Source organism: Hippopotamus amphibius, chromosome 7 (genome assembly GCF_030028045.1).
Source record: "Hippopotamus amphibius kiboko isolate mHipAmp2 chromosome 7, mHipAmp2.hap2, whole genome shotgun sequence".
NCBI lineage: Eukaryota > Metazoa > Chordata > Mammalia > Artiodactyla > Hippopotamidae > Hippopotamus > Hippopotamus amphibius.
Genome location: NC_080192.1, coordinates 6001711 through 6019362, shown reverse-complemented (window position 1 = coordinate 6019362; position 17652 = coordinate 6001711). Strand labels below are relative to the sequence as shown.

At 59.9% G+C, this 17652-nt stretch overlaps 1 protein-coding gene across 2 annotated transcripts in view; it reads right to left on the bottom strand.

Moving 5' to 3' along the window:
• Nucleotides 1–17652, bottom strand: part of SCUBE1 (signal peptide, CUB domain and EGF like domain containing 1) — a 129885-nt gene that overhangs the window by 69523 nt on the left and 42710 nt on the right. For both annotated transcript variants that reach the window (XM_057743135.1, XM_057743136.1), the window contains exon 4: nt 14700–14834. In XM_057743135.1, the coding sequence (XP_057599118.1) occupies nt 14700–14834 (135 nt within the window). The remainder of the gene's footprint in view (nt 1–14699; nt 14835–17652) is intronic.

Here is a 17652-nt window from a genome sequence, read left to right as displayed (position 1 = left end):
TGAACCCAGCCGCACTGGTAAGGGGCCTGGACTCAGCCACTCTGGGCTTTGGACTCTGCATCAGAACAGCGGCCAGTACTCGGGAAACAGGACGCGTCTGTCTGCAGGCCCAGGCCTGGCGGCTGCCGGCACTGCAGCACTGGCCCCGAGCCTGTGCAGCCTGCCGGCCCGGCTCTACCTTGATCTCCTAATTATACCCCAACAGCACCTGTGCCTGGATGGTGCTCCGAGAGCCTCTCATTATGAGGCCTGGGCTTAGCAGAACGCAGGGCTCTGTCTCGCACCCTGTGCCTCTGAAATTACATCCTTCTGAGCAATTCCAGGCCTGGCCGGGGTGCCAGCAGCTGGCTGCCCCAGACTAGACCCCTAGCTGACCCGGAGCCCAGCCCACTCCAGGCTGTATCCCTAGGGGTGGCCCCACCTGGGAAATAGGAGTAAGACTGGGCTTCCACTTACCCAGAGCACCTCAGTGCCAGGCCTCATGCCAGGCTCTTTGCAAATGTCCGTAATTGACCATCTCCTCGATTCTGAGTGCCAGGTACCAACAGCAGGCCCGCCTGACAAGTGACAGTGCTGAAACCCAGAGAGGGGTCTCCCACCTTGTCTGGTGGAGCAGGGAGCCCCCCCCCCGCCCCCCGCACTGTGACCATTCCAACAGCAGCCCCACAGGGGTTCTGGACCCCTGGCCAAATGCTCACTTCATACCCCACCAGCCCTGTGCCCACTCGGCTGCCTCGGTGGCCCTCGAGGGCCCTCTGTGCTGCTTTTCCTCCAGTGTCTCGCTGCTTTCATCAGCCTCATCCTTGCCTCCCTGGTCCCCACTGCCCACTCCCAGGCACAGAGACCCTTGGGCCCTCCCACAACCTCCACCCCTGCCTTCGGCTGGATGCCCCCTGCCAGGGCCCCAGGGGACTTCCAAGCACGCACCCGCCTTCCCTCAGTGCTTGCTGCCCAGCTGCTGCAGCCTCAGCGGTCCAGCCCTGGGTGACGTGACCCTTAACACCCTCCGTGTTTACTTGCTCACCTGCCTATGTGCTCTCCTTCCACAGATATTTAGGTAGGGTGTCCTGGACACCACGCCCTTCCTTCCACAGGACCAGCCTGCTTCTCGTCTGCGACTTTCACCCTGCTCTGCTCTCCCAGTGGCTGGACCATAGTCAAGCCTGTCATAGGTGTGCAACTAACAGCCATAGCAGGGCTGGCCCCTAAGCACCTGCTCACTCATGGACAAGGGCCCGGACTTGCAAGCCAGCTGTCCTGCTTTGAGCTTACATACAAGCAAACAGCCAGGATGGACTGGTTTTCTGCAAAGCAAGAATTGGAAGGGACCTTAAAGAGCAAATAGATGAAGCCTCTCCTTTTCCACTGAGGAGGCTGAAGCCCACCAGACAGGATGCGCAGCAGTCAGCATGGCGTCCACACACATAACCTCTGACTCCCTTTTTTTTTCTTTTGGCTGCGCTGGGTCTTCGTTGCAGCATGTGGACACTTAGTTGCGGCATGAGGGATCTAGTTCCCTGACCAGGGATCGAATCCGGGCCCCCTGCATGGGGAGCTCAGAGTCTTCGCCACTGGACCACTAGGGAAGCCCACATTCAGCGTTCCTTCCATCACATCAGGAGGTGGCTCCCTGGCTCGGGGGGCTGTCGAGCAGCCTTTAGGCTCACTGGCTCCCTCCCTCACTCTGGGCTGAGCACCCAGCATGTGCAAGCCCTGTGCTGAGGCTGCCAGCAGAGCCAGCCAGGGTGCTCACACATCACAGCGGCATTTTCAGCTAAGACCAGGTCCTTTGCCACAGCTGCTTACTGAGTGGGCAGGCTCTGTGTACACAGACAGGTGGACGGATGGTGAGCTGAGACTGCGGCTGGCTCCTGGCGTGCCAGCTGAGAGCTCAGGGGTGGGGCTGGCCTTCTCGGAAAGCAGGGATGGAGCCCAGCCTCCCGTCCGCCCCGCACCTCCGGTGCCTTGACCTGTCCTGGCACCGGGAGCCCCTGGAAAGGAGCCTCTGTGAAGCAGGAGGGAGCTCGTCAGCTGGCTGTGAGGACCACGAGGCAACGCGTGCAGACACACAGGGACAAACGTCTGCAGAGCTGCAGGTGCCACGGGAAGGTTGGCATCGCTGAGGTGGGGTGGCCTGGTTTTTAGAGGCTCTACTTCCCATGCCTATTCTGGCCCTCTCTAAGGTGCGTGGCCTGGAGTTCGCTTGGTTTCCTCCCCCGTGAAGTGGAGGAGGAAGATCACTAAAGGGCACTGAAGAGGCCGTGGCTCCAGCTCAGGGTCCCTGACTCCCCCCCCGCCCGCCCCCCGACGCAGGTGGCGCTCGGCAAAGGCTGCCCTGCCCACCCCCTTCCCTTTATCCAACTCTGCAGCGCCTGTCCCTTCCGAGCCCTCCTCACCCTGAGCCCCTGCCCCTCCATTCCCCCCAACACTAAGGGTCCTTCCTCTACCCACCCCTGAAGTTCCCAGGCTGATCACTAGGCGTCACCACGAGCACACCCAAGCCTCTCCGAGGCCCAGGTGGCGGGGACCACAGGCCTGTGAGACGTTCTTGCCTCCTGAGTTTTCACTCTGCTCAGGCTCCAGAGGCTAGAGATGCCCCCTTCCTTCCCCAGGGCTGCCAGCACAGCAAGTGATAACATAGGATGCCTGGTTAAGTCCGGATCTCAGAGAAACAGCAAGCATATCCCGAGTACAAGCATGTCCCAATTGTTGCAGCGGTCATATTTATACCAAAAAAGTATTCATTATTTATGTGAAATCCAAATATAAACGGCTGTCCTGTATTCTACCTGGTAACTCTGTCCCTCTCTCCACGGGGACCCTAAAGGGAGCTGGGGGGACAGTCAGCTCACACAGGCCCCAGGCGTGGCCTGGCTGTGACCAGGGAACAAGTCTGTTTCTCCCTCCTGACAGGTGAGCAGATGGAGGGGGCCCAGGTGCGGGAAGGGCCAGTGTGGTGGCTGAGCCGGTGCTCCCCCAGCAGCTCTGGGGGGCCCGGGAGAAGGAGCCACAGGAGTGCTGGGGGCGCGCCAGCAGATTCCCCGAGGACACGAGCAGCTCCCCAGCGCCTCAGCCAGTGCCTCCCCTCCGCTGCCCGGCACGTGCCGCCAACACCTGGGCTCCGGTCCAGCTCACCCCGAAGCAGAGGTGCCCGCCGTCCCCGCCTGCACCTCCGTTCCCTCCCCCTGCACAACAGGGTGGCAGCTGCTACTTCCCAGGGTCCTTTGAGGATTAAAGGGTGCCAAGGACTTGGTACACAATAGGCACTCAATACATGTTGAGTACCTTTCCCTTTCCCTGGGGCTCGTATCAAGGGCATGAACAACCACCTTTGGGAGCTTAGGCTGACTCCATTTACTTACTCGCTATGGACAAATCTCTGGGCTTCGCAATCTCCATTTTCTCACCGGCAGAATGGGATCATACAGCCACACGGCAGATCCAATCACTCACGTCACAGTCTGCGCACACAGTGACGCCCAGTGACAGCTGACAGCTTTACCAAGTTCAGGTCCAAGCACTCCATTAGGGGACAGAGTGCACACATATTCTCTCATGTTGGTCCTCATAAAAGTTTCTGTAATGAACACTAGTGTTTGTCCCATTTTCTAGATAAGAAACGGAGGCCCCAGGACATGAAGCCAAGAAGGGAGCCAGGGCGGCTTCCCATGCACTGTCCACACCAGGAGGCCGAGGCCCTGCAGCGCGGGGCAGACCCCGCCGCCAGCGCCACCAAGTACGGGGGTCCCTGCAGGCTGCCTGGCCGGGGCTGGCGAGAGGCCAGGCCAGGAGACGGGCGTGAAGCTGGGCTCATCAGCCAGAGGAGTTGTTTATGGGGTGGAAGGCTCGTAAAAAATAATGGGCTGGATTTATTGTCCCCGCCTCCAGGGCCGCGCTGGACTGCAAAGGGCCAGGACAGGCCTTCCATGCAGCACCATAAATCTTCCCACTAAATGCGAGAGCTGTTTATTCTCCCGCCCACCCGGTCTGCAGGCCGGGGGTGGGGGGGCTGTGGAGGGGAGTGAGGAGAACCTGCCCCACGCTCCAGCCCAAGGAGCAGCCAGAGAGACAGCCCTGAGGCTAGGGGTGGGGGATTCTCCAGCAAGGCCACGTGTCCCCTCATTTAAAACAGAAAGTTTCCAGCCACACATACCCACGGGGAACCCAGCAACCACAGTTGATGACAGAAAGCCCTGGAACAGGGCAGGGGACGTCCCTGGCCTATAGGAGCCACGCTGGGGCCCCTCAGGTCAAGGCCTGGCCCAGACCCCGTGACGTGGGAATCCCGTCCCGGGAAGCCGTGGGAGCTGGCCAGCCAGGCACGCCGACAGGCCCCTAAGCCGACGTCTGGCTGGGGTGGCTCGAGAGGGACTGAAAACCTCTGTCCCCAGGCATGTGGGTCTGGAGATGGGGTAAAGCAGGCGAAGAAAAACTAGCTCTGGCATCAGGAATCTGGCCTCCTATCCTGAGCGCCGCCACACGCTGTGGCCCAGCTGGGGTCCCCTCCTGCAGTGGGGGTGACAGGGCTCCCCCGGAGTTCTTCACAGAGATCAGGGTGTCAAAGCGCCGTGAGCTTCGGAGGGTGGGGACGGGCCGCGTGAGGACGCCTGTCGGCGGAGATGGGTTGGGCCGGGGATGGGAGCAGCCGGACAGGAGACAAGGTCCAGAGGAGGGTCAAGGAGCAGCCTGGAGGAGCATGGGGGGAGGGCCCAGGACGAGGGCTGGGATCGGGGGAAGGGCAGCCGCCTCCTGTGAGGACCACCGGCCCTCTGCCCTGCCCCAACCCAGGGACCGGCGCCCGAAAACTGCCCAGGGACCTGTGCTGAGGAGCCCCCAGGCAGGTCTGAGGTGGTGCGGGCTTTGGGCAGTGGGCTCGGGGCCCAAGGGCAAGGCTTCCGGCTGTGGCTGACCCGAGGGGCTGAGGGCGCGGGGCCTGGGCTCTGCTTCCGGGTCTGAGTGTGGCTGCAAGAATGCTCTCCTCCACGTGCCACGGGGGAGCCCGGCCCCCTTCCCCGGCCTGGCCACGTGGCAGCTGATGTACAGTCCTGACAGCAGAGTGCCGGTGTCCCCACGGCCCCGGCAGGGAGATCATAAACGCGTGAGCCCCTGCCCCCCGACCCAGCCCGGTTCCCAAGCCTGTCCTCACACCCGCCACCCCGGCCACCGGCTCGGGTCCCAGGCCGAGCGGGTGAGAAAGCACGGCCTCCCGCACTGTGCACGAGCTGCCCCGGGCACCTGTCGAGAGGACGCCAAGCCAGAGGCTGAGCGGGACCCGGGTTTCAGCCTCATGAAAAGTAGCGATTGGCTGGTCCCCGTCTGGGCCCCCAGGCTCCCCTCCAGGTTCCTGACTCTAAAAAACACCAGGCTCCACGTGGTCCAGAGCCAACTGCCACTGAACTAGTCCACTCCTGTGCGATGCAGGTGCGGGGCCCCGCTGCAGAGGGGCCTGCCTGCGCTGCCTCTCACCGTCCCCTCGGCCACCCTCCTGTCCGCCCACACTGCCCCCTTGTGAGTTCCAGACCCCCACGGCCCCCAGCGCCACCTCCCAGCAAACGGCGTCATCTCCCTGTCCCCCCCATGGTGGGTGTGATCTTCCCCAAACGTGATCACATCCCCACCCCCGGGGCTGTTAGGGGCCCTGTCACTTTCACAGCCAAGTTCAAACTCCTGCCAAACACAGTCTCCTGACCCTCTCACTTCCAGCAGCTTTGGGTCTGGTTTCAGGCTCCAGGACCCGCTCTCTCCAATGGGCAAGGAAGGCTGTGGGGACACTGACTCTTCTGGCCACCAGAACAAAGTTGGAACCTTAGATGGCAGAGAACCTCTGGCCAGAGGCGAGAGGCCGGGCCGGCCTGAATGAAGGGCCCCGGCGGTGAAGAGCAGCGGGACGACCGCAGGGTGAAAAGACGGGAAGGGCGCTGGGGGCGGAGCGGCAGCAGACCCGGAGTCTAAAAGCAGCCCCATGAGAAAAGTCTCAGCCGCAGGGGAGGGGCCCGAACCCGAGCCTGCCTTCCTCTCCAACGAGGCTGCGTGACGTGCAGAAATGACCTGCGGTCAGGACCAACGCTGGCATCCAGTCCACCAGGCACTGCCAGAATCTCCTCAGTCAGGCGGCGCTGGAGGGCGAGAATGGCTGAGGGCCCTCCCTGCTCAGACACCATCCCAGAACTCGGGCCCAGAGAGGGTGTCACTGCGCCTCTGCTTAGGGTTTCCGCCTCTCTATCTTCAGAGCCCCACTCCCAGTTGTTTTTCAATGTCAGCTGCCTCCTATCCATTCTCTTAACTCAGGTCTGGACCCAGATGGCCCTGCCAGCCTCTCACCCTCTCCTTCCCATCACTGCCACCCAATCCCCCCAGAGCCCCTGGCCACGCTGCCCACGCTCCACTCTTCAGCTCCTTCAGAGGCCACCCGCCCTCAGGGGCTTCTTCGATCCCTCTCCACCTCCCCTAGGCTCCCAGCCCCCAGGCGGAACTAAATTCCCTGTGACCTGAACAGGCTGCCGGCCGCGCCCCTCAGCACTGGGGCCCAGGGCCCAGACTGACCACCCTGCACGCCACACCATGCCCAGGGTGCAGATGTAAGCCTCACAACCCACGCCAGGCTGACCAGCACATTGGGTGAGGAAGTCCCTCTTCTCTTTAGAACCCAGTTTCCATGCCTGACCAAAGAAGGGGTGAGGCACGAGATAGCTGTGGTCTCTGTAACCACGGAGAGGCAGCCACAGAAGGTGGGCATGATGTGAACCCAGACTGCCTGGGTGCCAGTCCTGGCACTTCCCCTGGGGCCCACGTGACCCTGGGCGCATTGTTTGCCCCTGTTATCTGCCATCTGCTCATGGGAGTAATAGTACCTACCCTGTAGGGTTCGAGCGGTTGAATGAGGTCATGTTAGGGTGACCGTATGTCTCGATTTGCTTGGGACGGTCCCAGTTTATACCTGCTGCCCTGTCACAATGAATAGCGCCTCCCTTCCGTCTCAAGTGTGCTGTTTGAACAGTAACTTATACAGCCCCCAGTTAAGACAGGTGAAGTGCTCACATGTGCTTGGACGAGCACTTAGCTGTTCATTTATCGTGAAAATGCTAATTCTTGATCGCCGAGGTGGTGACATGAATCCACAGGTGATAAAGCAGCCCAGACCCATCTGAGTACATCGTGCTAATGCCAACGTCCTGGCGTCCATACTGCTCTCTAGTGATGTAAGATGTGACCGCTGGGGGAAACTGGGTGAAGGGTATGTAGGAGCTCACCTTACTATTTTTGTGTTTTCTTATGACTCTATAATTATTTCAAAATAAAAAGTTTCAAAAATCCTATTGTTTTGTCTCTTGTTACACGTGGGTACAAACTTACAGGTAAAATGAACAGATCCTAAGAACACTTCACGCAGGGGTCTGATCAGCAAACGATGAACTCTAATTTGAGAGGTGCTCTTGCACAGTCCCCCAGAGCACACCTGCAAACTCGGAAATAGGTGAAGACGGCTCTTGTGACCAAACGGCTGTGGCAGAGCCCAAGCCCTTTCCCGAGAAGCCGGGACCCCCGTCTCCCATCGTCTCCGCGTGTGCGTGTGGACCCCGGGCTGCCGGTTCCCCAGCAACACCCCTACGGACAGGGGTGCGCACGGCACACAACGGCAGTATCAGAAGCATTACTTCCAGCCCAGAAGCTGGGCCACTCAGCACGGGCACAGGCGTTAACGGGCGCTCTCTGGCCCTCGGGGAGTGGCTGTCTCGGTCACTGAGTTCACAACAAGAATCATGAATTGCAGGGAAAAGAGGCCTGGCCAGCGTAGGCTGCTCCCCAGAAGAGAGAAGGGAAGTGGGCGGGCCATCTCAGGAAATCTCCACGAAATGTTTCTGAACTCTTGGCGCTTGAAGAGGCACACTTGGTACCTGGGACGCTTGCACCTGTGGAAACGCGGGGTGGTGGCAGTCGGGGAGGTGTCCCTGCTCCCAGGCCTCACCCCGCCTGGGCCGGCTGCACGGAGGGGCGCACGCCTCGTCGGCACCCTCCCATAGGCTGCCCAGGCTCAGAGGCCAGCCCGCCAGAGCACGGGTCCTGCTGAGCCGCGGGCGGCCTCCTTGGGTAAGTTTCCTAGCCTCTCCGTGCCCCAGTTTCTGTACGGATGCCACGTGCTGGTGTGTGAAAAGTGCATCGCCGTGCCCGGCAGGCAGCGAGCCCGCAGGACACGCAGCTCCCACCATCACCACAGTCACTTAACGCAAAAGGAGCCGGCTTCCCTGTTCCTGGCTCCCACCTCCGATTTTGCTTGGAGCCAGTGTTATCCTTGATGCCAAAGCTTAAGCTTTGTGAAAACGCAGGCCTGAGTGCCACAGGGAGTGCCGGCGGGGGGCAGGCAGTTCAGTTTCCTACCCATATTTATACGTGCATTTAAACAGTCTCAGAAGGACATTAAATGGAACATTAAACGCACTCAGGTAAATCTGTGATGCCCCTGCTGGGAGAATGCCAGCCTGGCATCTGCTCTGCACAGGCCTCGGCCTTGCAGGGACACGGATGCTCAGCTGCCCTGAGGCCAGTTCCAGCGCATCTGACACGGGAAAGGAGGCAGCACAGCAGGGCTTCGCTGTGCAGCCAACTGTGCAACGGCCTCTCAGAGACTCTGGGCTCTACCACTCAGCCCAGTGCCTGGACAGGCCACAGCGTCCACTAGCACGTGCTGACCAGGAACCTACCTGCACAACTCGAGGATGCGGAGTGCCTCAAGCCCAGGGAGCCCCCAAGAAGTGAGCATCACCCCCCCTTCCTCCCTCGGGCCTTTGCCATGGGCCCCGGGTCAGCACAGGATACAGAGATGTGGGGAACACGGTCCCTGCCCACAAGGAGCTCCCAGGCTGCAGGGACGCAGGCAGCAGGTAGAAAACTGCCTTTGGCAGCCAGCCACGGTGCGGGGGAGACAGGCGGTCCTCTGAGCACAGAGGAGGCAGCGCCTGACAGCGCTGCCTGGGTCTGGCTCAGGACAGGCGGTGCAGTGAGTGGGCCTCACCAGGGCTGAGTGGGGCACCAGACAGGGTGCGGGGGGGCACCCTGGGCAGGGGAGCAGCAGGGGCACACGGAGGCCCAAGGCCCTCTGTACGCCTTGGTTCCCGACTGCCTGCGCCCAGCAGGGGCCTGGCACACTGCTCAAACCTCCACAGGGAGGATGAGGCTGGGCACTCCTGGAGAGCAGAGGCCGGGCTGACCTCTGCAGCCCTAGGCGGGTCAAGGGGCACGCGCGCCGGTGCTGGATGAACGGTTGTCTTGACGGGCGTGTGCTGCCCCGAGCGAGCACATATGAGCCCAGGTGCAAGGGCTGCTGGCTGACCCCTCGGAGGAGAGGTCCCTGAGGGTGAGGCCTGACTGCCGATGGCCTCCCCACCCTCGGCTGAAGCTCAGGCTTCAGCCAGCAGCCAGAGCGTCAGGAGAGGCTTGCTCAGTGTGCGGAGGCCCGGACTCTGCTGCTGGCTCTGGAAACCGGCCCAGAGAGGGTGACGCCCTGCCCTGGGCCTGCTGCCTCATCTGTGACAAATAACAATCATAAGAGCCCACACTTACTGAAATTTTCCTCGCAGTATCTTTTTAACTCTATGAAGTAAGTACTCGCCCCATTTTACAGACTAGGCACGGGGAGGTTAAGTGACTTCCTCAAGGTCACACAGATGATGGGGGGTGGAGCTGGGACTCCAGCCTAGACTGTGGGGTCCTGGAACCTGTGCTCCTAATCATGGCCTGACACACAGATGACAGGTCTCCTCGGTGCCAAAGGGCCCTCAGGGCTGGACTTTGACATGTACAGCCCTTAAGCCCCCTTGCCAGCCTGTCCTGCTTCCTACGACTGCGGGGACAATGTGACACTTCCTCTCACTCTGGTGCCTTCCACCATCAACGCAGATCAGACCACTGTCGGCATTTGGTGAGGCTTCAGAGCCCAGCTGTGCCGGACAGCTTCCTGCGTGGGGGAGGGGCACACACATCTCAAACCCACTGCGGTAGCAAACGGTGGGGGCCCAGGATCAGTGCCAGCGAGGGAGCAGTCCTCCACCGGGCTGGCCAGGGGACCATCCCATTACCTTCTCCCCTGTTCAGACGGCCACGCTAGAGCCCCTGGGAGCCCCAGGTCCCTCCCTCCAGAGAGTTTTTGTCAGCTCATTATTATAAGGGAACTCCCAGGATCCTTATTTAGCATTTACTCCCCTTTCTAGAAGGAAAGCTTCGCAGGGACCATGCCTGCTTTTGCTCACAGGGGGATCCTGGGGACCAGGTGCCACCTGGCACACAAATGAATGGAAGCGTGACCTGCCATCATGCAGCTCATCAGACCTTTGGGGCTGCTTCTCCTCTCCAAGTCAATTTTGCTCAGACTGAAAGAAAGAATTCTTCACTGGAAAGAAAGGGAAAAGTTCATCCAGGAGTCAACACCTCCTTGGAGCGTAGATATGACAAGTTTTTTTTTTTAAAAAAAGCAGGCACGGGAAGGGGAGAGAGCTCGAACATGCTAGCTGCTTGGTGGCCCATCTGCTCCAGGATTGGGGATGCCCCCGGGGCACATGACCACGATGGGGCAGCGGAACCTGGGAGTGGCCTGGCCTGGCTGCCCCAGGCTGTGGGGTGGGAGAGCGAGCTTGCTGGGCCAGAGGCTGAGTGGAAAGTGAGTGTGGGCTGTGATGGTACCAGAACCAGCTCCCGGAAGTGCTGAGCAGAGAGAGACAGGCCACGGATCTCAACAGCCCTGGGTCCCCTCCCACCCGGAGCTGGGACAGAGGAACGGCTAATGTCCCCAAATCAAGTATGTGAGTTGCCACCCCTAGGGCAGGCATTGCCCTTGAGCCCTTCAAAGCACTTCTCCTAACAGCGCCCTCACTCACCTGGGACGGATTACTGGTCCCAATTTATAGAGCAGGAGACCCAGAGAGGCAGGAGTAACTGCAGAGGCCACGTGACCAGTGGAGATAGAATGGCTGAGAACCTAAAGCCCCCAACCCCAGCCTGGCCGGATCCACATGCCTCGGGCCAGGGTGTGTGCCTGCACCTAGGAGGCGGGGCCGCTCAGAAGGGCTGAGCCCCGTGACCTTGTTTCTCTGCCAGGAGCCTGGACTGACCCTGGCTGACCCTGCTCATGTGTCTGGTCCCCTCGAATCAAACTCAGCTCAGGGGAGGCTCCAAGGGGCTGACAGGCATTAGGAAGAGTCTGATTTGGGGAACGGAGGCCACTGGGTCTCAGCACCCCAGACATACTCTGATTCTGAGCTCTAACAATCACCACTGCAGTTAACACCCAATCATGATGCGCAACTGTCATGGCAACAGACAGATGCTCAGGAGGCAGCAGCGTGTCCAGTCACCCAGGCCCGTCCCCACTCACAGGCACTGATGAGTGGTTGGCCCACGTCCTATGCACTTGTCCTGTCCTCTTCAGACCGTCCACAGAGCCTTGGGGAACCCTGGAAATGCTGCCACTTGTTCTTTAGCAGGTATCCAAGAAGTTGTCTCCTGTTTTTTAGGTCGATTCATTGCCCAGGTTTAAAAATTAAGAGATTGGGACTTCCCTGGTGGCACAGTGGTTAAGAACCCACCTGCCAATCCAGGGCACACGGGTTCGAGCCCTGGTCCAGGAAGATCCCACATGCTGCAGAGCAACTAAGCCCGTGCGCCACAGCTACCGAGCCTGCGCTCTGGAGCCCAAGGGCCACAACTATTGAGCCTGCGTGCCGCAACTACTAAAGCCCATGTGCCTAGAGCCTGTGCTCCACAACAAGAGAAGCCACTGTAATGAGAAGCCCACGCACCGCAAGGAAGAGGAGCCCCCCCTCACCACAACTAGAGAAAGCCCACGTGCAGCAACAAACACCCAATGCAGCCAATAAATGAAATTAATTAAAAAAAATTCTGATTTGTTATTAAAAAAAATTAAGAGATTGACACAAAAGTCCTAAGGAGAGAAGGGACGTCTTTAACCCATGTGCTGGTGTTAACGTAGATTGGGGTTGAGTCTCCCACGCCTGTATTGTGGTTAAATCTAGATTTCTGGCTTCACCTACAAATCCGGGTCTGGCCACCCAGGCCTTCGAGTGGGGTGAGGCCCGAGGGCTCCAGGCTCCACTGCACGACTACTGTGAGGCCCAGCCCCTGCAGCACCGGTTTCCCCGGCTGTCCTGCACCCCCCCCTCCAGCCGCATTTCCCCGCCTCTGCTTCCCCAGCCGCCCCCTGCACGAAACCCAAACGCCTGCCCACGTTCCACCAGCCTCATCACATCTGGCCCCTGCCAAGCGCCCCTCATCCTGGGCTCTCTGTGCCCACCATCCCGCCCTTCATTCTGCGTTTCCAGGGAGTCTGGTCCATTCCCACCTCAGGGCCTTCACACCCACCGGCCCCCGCCCCCGCCCTGGCCCAGCAGCTGCTCTTCCTCCTCGTCCCATTTCAGCTCACAGGCGGCTTCTTCAAAGAGGCCCGCAGCGCCCGTCTACTTCTACACCTGATTTCTTTCCTTACCGGCCTCATCACGTCACAGCTAGCGACCTGGGCTGGAATCCTGACAGTCACGTCCCTGTGGTATGACCTCAGGCAGGTCCCCTGACGTGACTGGGCTTTTACGCTTCCTCACCTGTCATGGGGTCATAATATCCCCGCCTCACAGGCTGCTGTGAGGGCCCAGCCCAGAGGAAGCGCCAGATCCCCCAGCAGCCACTGTTGCTGCCCCCATATCATCGTGTCCCCCCCCCCCCCCCCCGCTGCCCCCGCCCCCCTCCGGCTGACGCTGAGGTTTGCTGCGTAACATCCTTAGTGTAACCGACGCTCACAGGCCAAACCGGGACCTGGTTCCAAACAGGACCAGGTCGCTGTCCTGCATCCAGCTGCTCCCCCTTCCTGCCCTGCCTCCTCTCAAGCAGGGGCGCAGCTTCGCCTGGAGCCCAGCTCCTGGGAAAGCTGCTCTTCACAGGAACGGAGCACACACAACCCTGCTGCAGAGGGCTCAGGCCACCCTGGCCTCAGGGACTTTACAGCTCGCGCAGAGCGGTCGTCACCCTGTAAGCCCCTCTCCTCGATGAAAGCAGGATTCCCTTCCCGCCAACAACACTCACTCCCTGCCTCATAAATCTGCTTTTTTATAAAACTCGATTTGGGGCCAGGGTCCTCACTGTGGGCCGCTCGACCCCACAGCCCCACAGCTGGGAGGTCTTCTCCGGCGCCGTGGAAGTCCGGACCACGTGCCTGGGGCAGGCGCCCAGGACCGTGGGGCTCGGCCTTTCTGTCCTACTGGGGACACGGCAGGGCTGGGGATTATCCGGCTGTCTTGTCTTTGAGGAAACTGCCTAAACAAACACCAAGAATTCTAAGGAGTCCAGTAAAGTAGTTCTGCTTCATTACCCTGGATTTTGTACTTCTTAAATGTTTTTTTTTTTCCTTTTCTATCTCAAGAACTGTTTTCAAATAAGAATCACACCCAGGGCCCCCAGGTCTCACCTCACAGCTTCTGTTCGCTTTAGTGCAGGCTGGCCCTTTACTCTGAGGATCTGGTTCCATCCACCAAAGACCTTCCCGGGTCAACACGGCGGCCCCACTTTGCAGTTGCGGAAGTTGAGGTTCAGAGCCGCAGGGCTGCCTGAGGAAGGGCTCCCAGCTAGGGAGTGGCAGAGCTGGAATCACACCTGGTTGGGCCGACCGGGAGCCCAGTGCCTGCCCTTTTTATTCCCTGCCTTTCAGTGTGAAGCAGGCCCTGGACCAGAGACGAGGCCCTTACAGGAGGCCCCTCCAGGACCTCCTCCTCATCTAGGGTCAGTGAGGGGGAGAGGCTGGGGCTGGGGCCATGGGGCCGTCTGGTCCTCCTTCCGCACCTACGCCCTTGAATGTGCGGAACAGCCAGGCCGCCGGAGCACATGGCCGCTCCGCTGCAGCACACAGCCCGCCTCGAGACTCTGGGCCTTGCCATCATCCTAACCTAGATGTGCCTTCGTGCCTCCCAAGGGGCTGTGCCCTCTGCCGGGAAGCCCCTCCCCTCTGAGCACGGGGGTCCTGGCTTCTGGCAGCTGTCCCATTTCACAGCCCTGCTGCTTTGGGCCCAAACTGACCACCACTGCCCTGACACCAAGGACTTTTACCTGCTGGGCTCAGCGGGAGGCCAGGCTCTGTCCCAGCCTGCGGCTGCCGCAGGCTCCCCAGGCACGCCGGCTGGCAAAGAGTCTTCCCCGTCCGACCCTCTGCCCTGCCCCAAGCCGGCCTGCCATCCCACCGGGCCTGCTCAGAGCAGCAGGCGCCTGACCACAGGACCTTCTGCTGGCTGGGTGACCCAGGGAACACGCAAGAGACTGAGAAGCCAGCTCTCGGGCTGCTCAGGCCTCGAGCCCCCTGGGGGAGCAGACCACGGGGAACAGGGCCAACGCCTCCTGGCCACAGCCAGCCCCCAGCCCAGAATGGAAAACAGCTTCCCTGGTCACATCTGGCTATCGGTGGCCCCATCTCACCTCCACAGAAACACACCAGAAACACCAACAGCCGTGCTGTAGGGGCAGAGGGAGGGAGCTGGGAGGGGTCCCCGCAGAACCAACAGCAGAAGCACAGAACAGCCATTCCGGCCACCACCAAAGTTGCCTGCCTTGACCCTGAGGCCCCCAGAATCGAGATGTGGAGAGGAGGTTCCCAGGGGCCGCCTGTTTCCGCCGGGGCGGGGGCGTGGCTGGGCAGCGCGGGCAGGACTCACCACTGGAGCGGTGGATGCAGGTGTGCTGGTTGTCGCTGAGGAAAAAGCCGCTGTGGCACCGACACTCGTAGCTGCCCACGGCATTAACGCAGGCCTGCTGGCAGCCGCCGTTGCTGTCCTGGCACTCGTCCACATCTGCAAGGGGAGCAAGAGAAGGGGACGAGGGGACTCACACCTGGAGCTGGGAGGACACGGACGCCGTCGGCTCCCCCGGCTGCAGGGCGATCCTGCAGAGGTAGCCGCGGTGGTACCCCGTGGGGAGACGCTGCAGCGGTACTTCAGGGGGTCACTCCGCAGGGGCAGACGGTGTGCTGCTGGCCCTGGCTTTCCTGTGTGCCCTCCACTACGCCGAGGATCTTACCTGCATCAACGTCTCTAATTCTCACGGAAACCCTATACGTCAGATCCAGGTGCTGGCCTATTTTATAGATGAGTAAACTGAGGTACGGAGAGGCCAAATGACCTGTCCGGCGTCCCCCAGAGGCAGGATTCAAACCTGGTGGTCCGCCTCCCAAACCTGGGCTCTCACTGATGTCACGTAACCCTCCCTCTCCAGGAAGACTTGCAACCAGCCCTGTCTACCCCCGACTTGCAGAGCCTTGCCGGCCAAATCCCACCATCCCCTTTCTTCGATCACACCTCAGATTTACAACCAGCAGCACAGAACTTGCAGCTAGAGAGAGGCTGGAGGCCAGGGCAGCCTGCTTTCTGCCTCGCAAATTGATTTCAAAAGCCCAGAGAAAGGGAGGTTTTTAAAAGGCCCTGACCTCTGGCTGCCAAGACTGCTGTGGAAGGCTGCCAGGCGGTCTTTCCCGCTCGCTGGGAGAGACCAGACCTCAGGGCTGACACTTGGTTTTGACCAGAGGCTGCTGGCACAAAGGGTGCTATTGGCTGAAAAGAGTCTTTATGGAGTTCTGGTCTTGAACAGAACAGCATGTTTCGATTACTGAAGTCATAACCCCCACACTGTCAGTTTGTTTAATGAAAGAAGGGCTTCTTAAACCTTAATGCGCCATGTCTTATTGTCACTTTAATAGGCAAATATATGAAACCACAAAGGCAACGTGAGCTACTGGCTGCTTTGAGCCAATCCCGCGCACACCCACACACACACACTCACTTTGGCACTGAACTTTTTAAACGGTTCTTTGTAACACATAGTCATTTTTTTCCTGGAACCAAAAGGATGTGAAAAGGTACAGAATCAGGCAGACTGACCTGCACTGAACTAGGGGAGGACTCAGTGCTGGCGCTATGTCCACTGGGCCCTTCTTAGGCTCAGGGACAACAGACCACTTCACCACCCACGAGACCATGCGGCCGCTTTTGAGGCCGACAGCGAGGCAGGTCCTCGCTCTCCCGCAGGCTCAAATGTCAGCCGCGTGGCAGCCAGGAGGGAGGCAGTGCTCTGAACTCTAGAAGCCACCAACAGTTACCGCTAAAGCAGGAAAGGTGGCTCCTGCTGAGAAGAGACTGAGAGCGGACCCCCGGGGAGCTGGGAAGGTTGGAGAGGGACCTTTCTCCACTCAACAAGTCTGACTGATGGCTCCCTAAAGGCCCAGTGCCAGGGTCACCTTTGCTGGGGGCACCTCCCCTCCACACCACAGTGGGGTCTGCCTCTGGGGGTCTGTCCCTGCCTGTACTAGACTGTCAACAGCTCTGAGCCAGGCACTGTGTCCTGCTCATCCTATTAATAACAACACAGAGCGAACCTTCCCTGGGTGTTCATTGCGTGTCAGGCACGGGGCCTCACTCCATTCACGCACTTGATCCTTGCAGCAACCTTGAATGACAGGTTGTGTTGCCGACTCCATTTTACAGATGAGGACACTGAGGCACAGAGAGCTGAAGGAACAGGCAAAGTCACACGGCTGCTTGGGGCAAAGGCAGGACTCAAACCTGCTGTCTAGCTCCTGAGCACGTGCCTTTGGGCCCCCTGCTAAGCTGGCCACACCCACAAGTGTGTTCAGACTGAGGTGATGAAGAACCGGCTACTCTTGAGACGAACTCAAGCTGGGTGTCACCTTGAACATGTCTGCGAACCCCAGCTACAAACGCAAAGCCGGAGCCAGCGTGCCACGAGCAACGAAGGAGGGCCCCAGCACACCGGCGCGGCCCCATCTCCATCCCAGCAGCACCCGCCAGAGGCTCCGATGCCCATGAGCCAGCACACACATAACGGTGCGATTTGAACACAGGGAGCTGCCCCTGGGACTCCGTCCAGACCTCCTTCAAGTCGCATTCTTTGAGGCTCTTCCTAGGGCTCTCAGATTCTTTGCTCTGTACCTCAACTTCCCCAGCCCTAGTAAAGGTTCCATTGGTAACACAAACAGAACAGATATAGGCCCTCAAATACTGAATTCATAGTGTGGAAACACTCCTTCGACCCCACTGTCGGTGAACTCCCTGGTGCCACCGGCCTGGCCTGGCCCACCTCCTCACCTCAGTGGAAGCTAGGAACCAAAGGGCAGTGACGTCACACATCACAAAGCCTCCGTGAGCTGGCCGGGGGGCTGGGCCTCGGGACGGCGCAGTTTACACGAGCAGGGAACAATGGCTCCCCAACACTGATGAATAATTTGAAACAAATGTGAAGCCATGTACACATTTCTTTTCCCCATTCCCAAATGATAAAGCCCCAAGATGGAGCAGGAGGGAAGAGGGGGCTGCCTGCTCTGTACCCTTTTTCCACTGCAGCCCAAGGCCTCCCCCAAGCTGGGCAGGAAATCATAGCCTCAGAATCTCTTTGGGTAGCCTGCAGTCATCACCAACCTCTCCAGGGACTCGATGAAGGGCCTAAGGCCCACCTCATACCCCTCAGACCCCTGTGTCTCTAGCCCTCCACATGGGACCCACCGTGAGGCCTGAATAGTGACCAGCGGGGGGTGGGGTGGGGGGGGGAGCGGGCGGCAGTTGAGTCCTTGAGATGCCTGCCCGCTGGCCTAGGACAGAC